This window comes from Sciurus carolinensis, chromosome 8, assembly GCF_902686445.1.
Source record: "Sciurus carolinensis chromosome 8, mSciCar1.2, whole genome shotgun sequence".
In the NCBI taxonomy this organism is placed as follows: domain Eukaryota; kingdom Metazoa; phylum Chordata; class Mammalia; order Rodentia; family Sciuridae; genus Sciurus; species Sciurus carolinensis.
The window spans coordinates 64179883-64192109 of NC_062220.1; the positions used below are offsets into that span (position 1 = coordinate 64179883).

Below are 12227 nucleotides of genomic sequence, written 5' to 3' on the forward strand. Positions count from 1 at the left end.
TTTTACTAGAATTTCCTTTGTGAAGCTTAGAATTACACATTTTTTAAAAAAATACAAAGCAACTATCCTAAAGTTGTCCTAGAATACTTTATATGAAGTTCTACACTCCAGCTTAAGTGAATTTGTCCTTCCTGCCCCAGGTATCAAAGAGATAAGTAGGATTAAGTTCATTAAATATCTGAGAAAAATTTCATCTACACAAAATTTTAAACTTCCACAGCTAGACTATACTGTGCTCTATGAAGAGATAACCTAGTTTTCTTTTTTTACTGTCTTTTTATTCTTGCCTCTTTAGAGTCTGTATATGTAGATGATTTTGTTCTGTTTCTTTTTCTTTTTTCCATAATTTTTTCTTTTTCTCTTGGCAAATATACATTTTTATGATGTTCTAGTCTCAACTTATTGTTGTTTAAACACAACCTTCCAGGCATGCCCCATAAATTCACCCCCTGCTTCAAAAATACACATATTATTTAGTGGAACACAAAATGAAGTTTCATGACATACAAACTTGAATTATCCAATAGCAGATCATACATTAATGGACAACTCAAGTTCCCCTAAATGTCAGTGACTATGTATTCGATTCAGAGTCTATATTTTACTTTTTAAAATACACTTTTAATCTCAATTGACAGTAATTATATATATTTATGGGACACAGTGTGACATTTTAATACATGCATATGATGTATAATGATCAGATTAGGGTAACTGGCACATCAATCATCTCAGATATTTACCATTTGTGTTGGGAGCATTCAAAATCCTCTTTACTAGCTATTTCAAAATAAACAACTAATGTTGCCAACCACAGTTATTCTACTGTGCTATGCAACATTAGAAGTTATTCCTCCCCCCATCTGCACCCCTGTAATGGTTAACCATCCACTCTCCATTCCCCCTCCCACACCCTTCCCAGGCAGAGTCTATACTTCTAGATTATAAAATGAAGAGTAGTTTTGCCTTTTTAGCAATATAGATGGCTTTACCATTGTTTATATAAATCTATTGATTCACCTGATCATTTATTTTTCATTTTTTATTACACTGTTGATTCCTGTGTAAAGGCAGAGGGCTTGTCTATTACACTTCCTTTAGTTGTGCCTGGCACAGGGACGTGTACTTTAGATTGGTAACAATAATTCAACTGTTTTCCTTTGCTCTTTCAAAAAAAGCAAAGAAGCCTTTAAAAGTAAAAATACATATAAGTTAAAAAGCATAGCTAGAATACAAGTATGACAACTTGAATTTAATCTGATCTAATTTTCCTTATTCCATTTTATAAATGGGTAACAAATGTTAAATATGAAAAATAAATGCTCAGCAATGTACATCTCTAGCTCCCTGCTGAAAAGCAGTAATACTTTTGACTATCATGCTTCACATTTTAGACACTATACAGAATCTAAAGAGATCTAAAGCCTGTTATCAAGAGAGGAACTAGCAGTAATATTAGTGACTAATAGCTAGTACCTAAATGTTCCCTGGCAGTGAGACAGAGGTTTATATGCATTGTCATTTACTGCTCACAACCATAAAAGAAGTACTATTACATTCATTTTATAAGTGATGCATATCTCTATACCTTCTCTGAGGTATAGAGAAGTTCAGCTGCCCTCACAGGCTGTCAGAAACTCAGTTTTCAAGTCATTGGTCACGAAGTAATGCCATCTCTCCCTTCAAGATCTGGCTATATCTATTACACAAAAAGAATTATTAATGTCTCCTGTATAATTCCTCCCAGTATTGAAGCTTCCTTTTAAACTCTGTAGAAAAATACACATAAGTGCTTACAGAGAACCTGCAATACAGATCCCTCTAACAGAGTTGAGCCTTTCCTAACTGACTTAACAATGAGTCAGATGGTATGTGTAGGGTCCCTAATGTGTGCCAATTCAACCATACAGACCTCAAAGATCACTATTTTTGCCTTAAACATCTGAGATCAAGAAAAAAAATAATAGTTTCTTCACTGAGAGAGAGGCACTTTGCCAACAAAACTTAGTCTTTCAAAAGGAATAAAATGTGGGATTAGTTGAAAGGTACATTTATGCCATATTGAGATAAATGGATTTGCTAAGATCACATGAAAATCAGGGTTCTTAAACTGTTTTTAACTTCAGATTTATAAGGACAATTTATCATTTTCACTTCTGAGGTCAGGTGGGGGCAAATTATGTAGGTAAATTGCCCCCAGCTGCCTCTGAAGTTAAGGACACACTTTTTTTACCTGGATTGAACTGTTAAGAATTTTTAAATTTGCAATAAACAGGGTCATTCATCTCATTAATTCCTACTACCAAGCCTTCAAATTAGTTCTGAGGTTGCTGACAATCAAGATAACCTACTAAATGGGGAAGTTACATGGAGAAAATTTCCCAATTCCCTCCTCAAAGTCAGTAAGGTTTGGTTGGAGGAGAAGCAAGACCTATAAAGGGTGATAATCAAGCAAACATGGCATTGTCGAGACATTCAGGAAGAATTTGGGTGGCAGTAAACATGAAATCTGGATACCATGTGATGCCTGATCTAAAAATGGGGATACTGATGAAATTTGACTTCTGGCCTAAGGAAATATTTATTTATACATTCTTTAATGAAGACAAACATACTTTACATCAATATTTCTAATTCTTATTCAAGTTCTCAGTAAAGAATTATTTTTACTCATCAATTCAAGAAGTAAGATTTTCCTTCTTTTCAAAGCAATACTAGTAAAGGCATTGGTTTACATTTCCTGGTACTACTTGTGGATCCTATTTTTATCCAGGATTGCTGCTGACAACTCCAAAATTGGTTTTGTAATTCACATTCTTTTTCCAACATCCACAGGTCACCACTTTGCTCAAGCTGGGTTCCAGAGTGTTCTCTGGAACATTTTTTTCTACCCATTTATTTGTGGCTAACCCACTTTAGCTTGTCCTTCAGAGGCTGTGTGTCATCCACCCTCATGTCCAGCCTAGTAGATGTGAACTTGGCAAGCAAGTTCTGCTAAACAGGCTGATTTCTAGAACCTAGAAGGTGCTGACACTGGTGGTAAAGATGCCTTACAATTCTCAATGGCTTTGTAGGGCTTCAGTGAGGATTTATCCTGACTTTCATTTATTTTGAGATGGGAAGCCATTGGAGGATTCTGCCATCTGGAAAAGTGACATGATCTGCCAGGATCACACAGGTTTAGGACATCATTGGAATAATCCAGATAAGAAGTGATGGTGGTTTGGATTAATTTGGTAACAATGGCGGAAGAGAGAAGAGGTGGGATTCTGGGTATTTTGAAGTAAAACTGCTCTGCTTTTTTAAGCCTCTATTACAAGACACTATGGCCATTCTCAATAATTATCCTAAATTCTAAATATCAAAAAATCATCTCTTCTGTTTTTCCTTAAGACTTCAATTGTCTGTGGTTTTCAAATATTACTAAGATTTCTTAGTAATATTGCTGGCTACTGGTCACTTTTAATTCCTTGCTACATGGGCCTCTCTAACATGGCAGCTCACTTCATTGAAGCCAGTAAAAGAGAGATCCACTAGCAGGATGAAAGTCACATTCTCTTGTAACCCAAACACAGAAGGAATATCCCACCAAATTGGCTACATTCTCTTGGTTAGAAGCAAGTCACTAGGTTCATGCATACTCAAAAAAGAGGTTCACCTGCAGGGGAGTGGACATCAGTAGTAGGGATCATTGACTGCCATTATAAAAGTTATTAACCTACACACCACTTATCTATTTATTCTGGCATTGTCCTAAGTCTCCCTCATGAAGCTTCCTTGGAGGCAGGGAAGGTAGGGGAGCAAAAACAAGGGGGAAAAAAAATCAGTAAAATGTATACCATGTCTGATGTTGATAACTACCACTGAGAAAAGCAAGTCATTTAAATTAGGACTTGTTTTAAATAACTTTTATTACAGCACACTGTTATAATTATTCTATTTTATTATTGGATATTATAGTTAACCTCTTACTGTGTCTACTTTATAAATAAAACTTTATCACAGGTCTATATGTATAGGAAAAAACCTGGTATATCTGGAGTTTCATCTTATCTGTGGTTTTAGACATCCAATGTGGGTCTTGGAATGTGTCTCCTGAGGATAAAGGGGGAATGCTGACTACTGTTGCTTAAGATCATGGAAGTCATGGGCTTTTTATTTTTTAGATTGAAGTGAATTGAGCTTATTTGTGGGCAGAGGAGATCTAAAAAGATGGATAAAATGAAGGTGCAAATTAAAAACCAATAATTTATAGAAAGCTCAGGAGTAGAAAGAGAGTGGGAGGGGGCAGGCTTATAGCAGTTTGATTTATAGGTTTTATTTTGATTCTTTTTTCAAAAACTTTCCCTGGCAACTACTGGGTAGCCAGGACTAAGTCCTATCTTGCCCCTTGGCTACCTACAATGCACTGCCTGCTGGTCCTCCTCTTGTTTTATTGCCACTGCAGTTAGGGAATTTCTCTGATCAGCTCAATAAGGGCTGACAGCCCTTCCTGTAGATTTGATGCACTTGATTCACTGAGCGTTGACAGAATTTAGCAGATGTTAAGACTTGTTCATACCAGTCTTCTCTGGCTTTAGATATCCCTCAGCTCTCTCTTTAAGAGTTGAGTCTTCAACCAAACAGGTGAGGCAGTGAAGAGAGAATTGGAGCAAGAAAAGCACCAAAACTAAACACAATAACCTAAATACTATTAATTTTTCCAGAGTTGAAGAAAGTTCCAAACAATATCCCTCCAGATATTGTTAAACTTGACTTGTCGTACAATAAAATCAACCAACTTCGGCCCAAGGAATTTGAAGATGTTCATGAGCTTAAGAAATTAAACCTCAGCAGCAACAGCATTGAATTCATAGATCCTGGTAAGTTTCATGGAATATCAGCCCCTTAAACAGAGCTGTTCTGTGATTTCTCTCCTATGGCAACATTTATAGTAAATACAGTTAAAAAAAATAAACACTGGGGCTGGAGTTGTAGTTCAGTGGTACAGCACTTGCCTAGTATGTGTGAGGCACTGTGTTCGATTCCCAGCCTCACATATAAGTAAGTAAAATAAAGGTCCATTGACAACTAAAAAATATTTTTAAATAAATAAATAAACATTATAAAAAAACTAAGCTAAATAAGTTAAAAGTATGAATTTTAATTAAGCATGACATTTAAATTAGGACTTGTTTGGCACTGAAAGAAATATTTGCAAAAAGTGGCTTTGTGAAGTATGTATTACATTCATCCCTTATTGTAAAGGGTTCTTGGATACCAAAATCAACAGATGCTCAAATACCTTATATAAAATGGCATAGTATTTGTATATAATCTATATATACCCTCCCTATAAGTCATCTCTAGTTACTTTTATGATACAAAAATCATTTACATGGCAAATGCCATGTAAATAGTGATTAGACTGCATTGTTTAAGGAACAATGACAAAAAAAAATCTGTTCAATTCAGCACATGTTCAATACAGTTTTCTCAAATATTTTTGAAAATATTATTTTCAAATATTTTAAAAATATTTTTGATCTGTGATAACTTGTATCTGCAAATATACAACCCACAGATGCAGAACACTGACTGTAATATTCATTTAGCCCAAATAGTTAAAATGTTTTATAGAATAGATTTTTTAAAAAAATAGAAAGTATGGCAAGTGGTCAATGAAATACTGAACACATAACAATTTTTAAACTGAAATTCAAATTTGGCATTTTCTTTGCCAACTTGTTTAGAGTAAATTTGGAACTAACTGCTAACTACAAACCTCACAAATTAAGATAAAATATGCTCAAACCAGAGCAAAACGTGCTATTTCTAATCCTAAACCAGGATCAGTTCTCTTTCAACTTCAAATCTCTTCTCTATTTGCTAAGAAAAGCCTCTGGCAAAAAAAAAAAAAGAACTTAAAACACACAAGATGTGGAAAGAACTGAGAATTACTGAAACATTGGCAAAGTGTACAACAGACATGATATATGTGCCTTTCTGATGCTACTTAAATTTGAAAAGTCCTAACTATAAAAAAACCTAATATTATTAATAATGAAATATAATGTTATAAATACTTTGAATACAATTGTTTCTCTGACTTTTCTTAGTGGTAATCTAATACCATTAATAAAACATTAGAATTTTAACATGATAGAAGTGAAAATTAAGAATTAATATTCTGGCAACACAAAGGCATATTTTAGGATTAACATCTTTTTAAAATATTAGAATATTATAATTTTTAAAATTTCTTAAGGGGACAGCATTGTGCTACACTTACACATTCACCTGTATATATACTGCAAACTTGAGATTATCTTTGGCAAGACCAAAAGCAATTTTCATTTCACATTAAATAAGCACTACAGAGACACTCTTGTCCCACATAGGTGATCATTTTCCTTGTGAGCAGGTCAATAAACAGTAGTTAATCTCTACAAGCCAGGCCACAGGGTGAAAAATCTGAAGGTGGAGATGCTTTCTTGCCCAAGGAAAACAAAGACCGACAGGACAAGTATGCCCTGGCAAAGGTCCCTGGGTCAAGTGTCTAATTTCTTTCTGATGCTGTCTCTACAGCAATAGCTTATCAACTATCAGAAGTATAGGTGCAAGAACCGGGGATGTGGTTCAGAGGCAGAGTGCTTGGCCAGCATGCAGAAGGCCCTGGGTTTGATCTCCAGCACTGGAAAAAGATTGAAGGGGTGGGTGGAAGTCAGGAAAGAAAGAAAAGAAGTATGGATCCAAACAAGTTTTAGATCTCTCTGAAAAAATAACTGAAATGTTATTTATTATGTGGCCCAAGTTAAACATACTAGCAATGAATAATAATGCAATAAAAGTTACAATTACAGGAAACTATGGTATATAAAGAACACAAGTGAAAAATGAAAGGAGACAATACAGAGACAGATAACAGTTGGACAACGGATTTACTTTACTTCCATCATATTTTTCCCTCATCATTTATGAAATTCACATAATTTCAAGAATTTCTTTCCCATCCTTGGGATCCTCTTAATTTTTACCCTATGCATTTTCCTTGCTGACATTTGACCTAATCCCTGTTTATCGGCAGTGGTACTCATTTTTTAATTAATTCATTCAATTCAATCCAAGGAAAGTATTTCCTATACTAATAAATATGTATTGAGCACCTGCCAAATGCCAACCACTTTTTTTTTTTTTTTTTGGTATGACCTCTAGAACAAAAAAGTATCTCAGCACTTAAATAAGGCAAAATAACCAAAAGGAGTTTTCAGATAAAAGACCTACTGTGTTTTAGGATCTTTGAAATGAAACTCTGCCAAAGTAGACTTACTTTAATGATTTATACTGGCAAGTATGCAAATGCAATGAGAGTTTCCAGGATTTAAAAGGCATGGAGTGCCAGGAGTTATTGTGGAAAAGGGAAAGAAGTCACCTTACTGGGGGTTTTACCTCCTTTAAGAAATATGAAAACTAGCTTTCCAAAGTGCCTAGATATATATGGTTTAAGTAACAACTACAGCACTTTTAAAATAAAATCTAAGAATGTTTACACATGCTTTTGGGCTGAATCAGTTTAAGGAAAGACAATTTGTGAAATCATGGACCTATAGAATTTTAGCAAACAGAAAAAAAATATGTAATGCCTTCAGAACTACAATCACAAGGACTGAACTTCTGTCTCCCTCTCCCAGACCCCCAGGCCATGGCTTTGTATTAAAAGAGAAAATATTCTTTTCAGGGGGAATTTTGGGTTTTGTCTGAGAACAGATGATATGAAAATAGTTAATGGTACTGGTATGACAGCATATTTTCCAAATACAAAATGAGGATACTATGCTCCAACAAGTATCCTTAAACATTTTTTTAAAACAGTAATGAGAAAATCACTGAAATAGAAACAAAATATTTGAAATCAGGATAGACCTATAAATTCTGGGAAATCTGTTTAGTTCATATCAACTAAAACTGGAGTAAGTTAGGGCATTTCTTTGCTCTGGGAGAAAAAAAAAACTTTTGTTATTTTATTTTGTTATGTGTTTGATATTTGCTCACCCTCCAGCAAAATTAAATACATATGGATCCAAAACTGACGGCTTCCATAGCTTGCCAAACACAGCCAGATGTTCTCATAACATTGGTAGAAATTGTTTTTGGACTCTACAGAATTAGAATCTTTCCCCCCACCAAAACTGGGGAAAGATTGTTTTCTAGGCATTTTTAGAACTTACTGATATGATATCCCAGGAAGCTACTTTTCATTTTTTCTTTACTCAAATATTACATTTGAAATATTTTCCTTTCTCTCTCTCTCTCTCTCTCTCTCTCTCTCTCTGTGTCATATTTCTATTACGTGTAAAAAAATGCATATCAGAAAATTTTTGTTTTAAAAGCTAACTTAAAGTTGACTTCTCAAATCAATCACTTACTCTAATCAATCTAATCAAGGGAAAGCTTTGTTTGAATAAAAATATATTTTAGAAACTATGCATTTAAATACACATACATTGGGAAAATAGAATTTTTAGAAAATCTTCTCCCAACCCAGACATCCTCTCCACTTTCATTATTGAATACACTTTATACCAGAATGAGAAGCACAGCATGGGCACTCACTAACAGATTGTAAAGAGAAAGAATCTTGTCCTTTATATAGCTAAGTAGATACTTACCCATCACGTACATGTTTTCAGGATAAACAGCAACTAGTTTTCAAGTAAGAGAACTTGATATTACATTTTATTACATATAGCTCACCCTAAGTTTATCTGTAGCTCATTGACTTTTTCCAGAGAAAACTGGTAGTCTTGCAACTGGAGGCAAAATACCACCAAAAGCCTTAAGGAAACTGGGATGGATACAGGGGCCTTATCTTCATTGATGTTTACATTTCCAAGAGATGGCTCCCAGGTCCTTGAGAAAGGCATTTTCCTGGATTTTAATGATCACAAATGGCCTATCTAGTCTCCAAAATTAAAGACATTTTAAAAAGAGGAGAAAGTAGTTATATTTACAAGTTTTCTGTAAAAGCCTGAGAAAAAGGAGAGAAGGGAAATCTTCCTTTATTTTCAACAGGGAGAATCAAACCTCTTATTTTTAATTTGTATTTATCCTTAAAACTCACGATAGACTCAATTATTTATCAGTTTAATTAATATTTTCTGTTTCTAGCTGCTTTTTTAGGGCTCACACATTTAGAAGAGCTAGATTTAACAAACAACAGTCTGCAAAACTTTGACTATGGAGTATTAGAAGACTTGTATTTTTTGAAACTCTTATGGCTCAGAGATAATCCGTGGAGATGTGACTACAACATCCACTACCTCTACTATTGGTTGAAGCACCACTATAATGTCCATTATAATGGCCTGGAATGCAAAATGCCTGAAGAATACAAAGGATGGTCTGTGGGAAAATATGTCCGGAGTTACTACGAAGAATGCCCCAAAGACAAGTTACCAGCATACCCTGAGACATTCGACCAGGATACAGAAGACGACGAATGGGAAAAAATACACAAGGATCTTACAACAAAGAAGCAAAGTGTAAGAATCACTATAGTGGGATAACTCAGAAACTGTTCTGGCTGTAAATAATCTCCTATTTGCTATACTGGTGTCAGAAAACCATATGTTTACATTTCGAATAACTGTGTAACCTATTTATGCAGGGTTATCTAGCTATGGGAAGGTTTCTTTAATTATCTCATAATTGTTATTACATTATGACAATTATAGTAATCAAGGGAATATTGTCATCCTGCATGCCTGTCCACTGGTGGAGCAGCCTCTGCTGATACAAGATTCCACGTGGGAACCTTGCAGAAACTGGGTCCTCATAATGGCATTAGAATTTCATAATGTCCTGTATAAATGTTTTTACTGCTTTTGGTGGGGGTGGGGGACTTGGTTTGTTTTAACATTCCTTTTGATAGTTATCTGTCCATATCTAAAGATGATCAAAATGAAAAGATACAAATGTTTAATCATAATAAAATGTTATTCCCTCCTCCATGCACCCCCTTTTATTTCATAAGTCAACATAAACGTTAAGCAAATTCTCATTTCTGACTCCTGTACAATCCAAAATAAGGGCCTGGTAAATTCAAATTCTTAACCACTCTTTATTGATCCTTGCAAATAACTATCAAGCTAGACCTAAAAGGCAATTGTCACAATAAGCAATAAATAGTGAGTGAGAATTATATTATTGGAAGTTGGTCAAAAAATGGGCTCTGAAAAGCAGATGTAGATGGTATGAATCATGACCCTTGAGGAGGTATAAACACTAGTGAATGTGGAAACAACATTATTATTTTTTCTTTGTTTTGCTTTCCGAGTAGAGTTCAGGAAGCCACCTGTCAATGGTGGACACCCTGAGTACTTCCTGACAAGCTAATGTGACAAGGGCTATAAAACAAAACATGTTCCTATGTTCCTTATTATATTAGATTATGATTCAAGTCAGAACTTGGGATGAAACCAAACCCCCCCAAAAAAATATAGGAACTAATTCAGAGGCAACTGAGGGAGGGAGTGGTGTTCAGGAGACCCACCATGATTTGGGCTTGCAAATTCAAATTAGCTCATCTAGAGAAACAGATCACCAGAAAAAGAGGACATGCATGGAAAATTTAAACTTCAGAATCCATCAGCTTGCATTTCAATAGTCAGCTGTGCTCCACAAAGAAAGAAAAACAAAGTGAAAAGAAACATATTTGATCTTAGTGAAATACTATTTTTTTTCTTTTATACAGATTTCCTTTTCACACAGAGTTGAATACATTTTCATTTCTTATATCAAGATCTTCCAACAAAGTTTAGCAACGGGTCTTAAATGATACTTGCACAAACTCCCAAAATATGGAAGATAGTATATGATAAGTAGTACTGAGCACTTTTTAAGCACCTAGATGCTGGTCACTGTGCTAAGAGTTTCACATACTCCACTTGTCATTCTCACAAGATCTATCTGGGGAAGTTAATGTTATCTGCTTTTTATAGATGAGGAATTCAAGGCTTAGCAGGTAGGTAACTCGAACAAAGTTACAGGACTGACAGGTGACAGGGGCTGGGTTCAGGTCTGTCTAAACCCTTTATGCTGTGCAGGTTGTACAGAACTCTAAGAGTTAGGGACTCAGTCTTGGCTTTCTCACATCAGAACTTCCAGAACCAAACCTCCAAAGAGGAGCAGATGCCAAGACGGTTAATCCTTTCTCTCCAGGAGTACCCATGAGAGCAAGTGGCAAGAGAGTCTTCAGTCCAAAACATTTACATTTGTATTAAATTACATAGGAAACCAAGATGGGGAAGCTGGAGGAATGGCCAGAGCTGGTGGTTTAGGAAATGACTGGATTGTGAGGTTCTAACTACTTTACCCATCTCATCAGTGGTTTGATTCAGAGGTGAAGACCTTGAGATACTGTTTCTCAATGAAAATCCCCCAAATCTCCATATTATTCATGAAATTAAAGACAGTTGTCAAATTTGAAGTGCTACCAGAGAGATGTAACAAAATAATGTATTGTTCATGAGCCTCAGAGTGCAATATTAAGAACATGGAACCTAAAACAGCCAAGATTTGGTGATGAGAAAGGCTGGGGTGAAATCAGTAGGAGACAAGAGGATCACATACTGGGGACAAGAGGATTCTGGAATGAAATGGAAGAGTTAATCTGAATCTGAGAGAGGACCTAAGGTGTTCTCTGGTTTAATTTTTATAGGATAGTTGGGATTGAATTGGTTAATTTTCATATTCAATAGTATCCCCAGAGTTCTATTTGGAAATAAAGCTCTAGAATGCATAAAAATAGAAATTAATACAGACCATCCAAAAGTTACTTGGAGCTGCTAATATCTTTCAGGACTTTAATTGAAGCATATTTTTGAAAGGTTACAATTTTCCCCTTCTGTGTATCAGAGTTTATACTTTTCAGGGAAGTATTTTCAATCCATGATGGAATGAACAATTAGATAATTCCTCTTCTACCAATTTCTTTCTTGATAGTTAACTGTAATAACTTATCTTTGGACTTATGTTCTGTAGATGATGAATTCAGGAGATTGAAAAATAAGTATACTTCTTGCTAGTCAAAAATATGATAATCCTGAGATATTCATGTTTGAACAAATATGTACATCACTTGAGTATTTAGATAAAATAAGTTTTTTATTTAAACTTTCTTGCTGGACCTAAGATTCTCTGATTTCTCTGAAGTAAACAAGATTAACTAGGAACAGAGATCTCCTGAA

General features: G+C 34.9%; 2 protein-coding genes across 2 annotated transcripts in view; one reads left to right on the forward strand and one right to left on the reverse strand.

Moving 5' to 3' along the window:
* The window catches only part of Lrrc17 (leucine rich repeat containing 17), a 29731-nt gene extending 19755 nt beyond the window's left edge, over positions 1 to 9976 (forward strand). The window contains exons 3-4 of the mRNA XM_047561511.1: positions 4707 to 4862; positions 9148 to 9976. Coding sequence (XP_047417467.1) covers positions 4707 to 4862; positions 9148 to 9545 — 554 coding nt within the window. The 3' untranslated portion in view covers positions 9546 to 9976. The remainder of the gene's footprint in view (positions 1 to 4706; positions 4863 to 9147) is intronic.
* The window catches only part of Fbxl13 (F-box and leucine rich repeat protein 13), a 227398-nt gene that overhangs the window by 121332 nt on the left and 93839 nt on the right, over positions 1 to 12227 (reverse strand). The gene's annotated exons all lie outside the window — the stretch shown is intronic.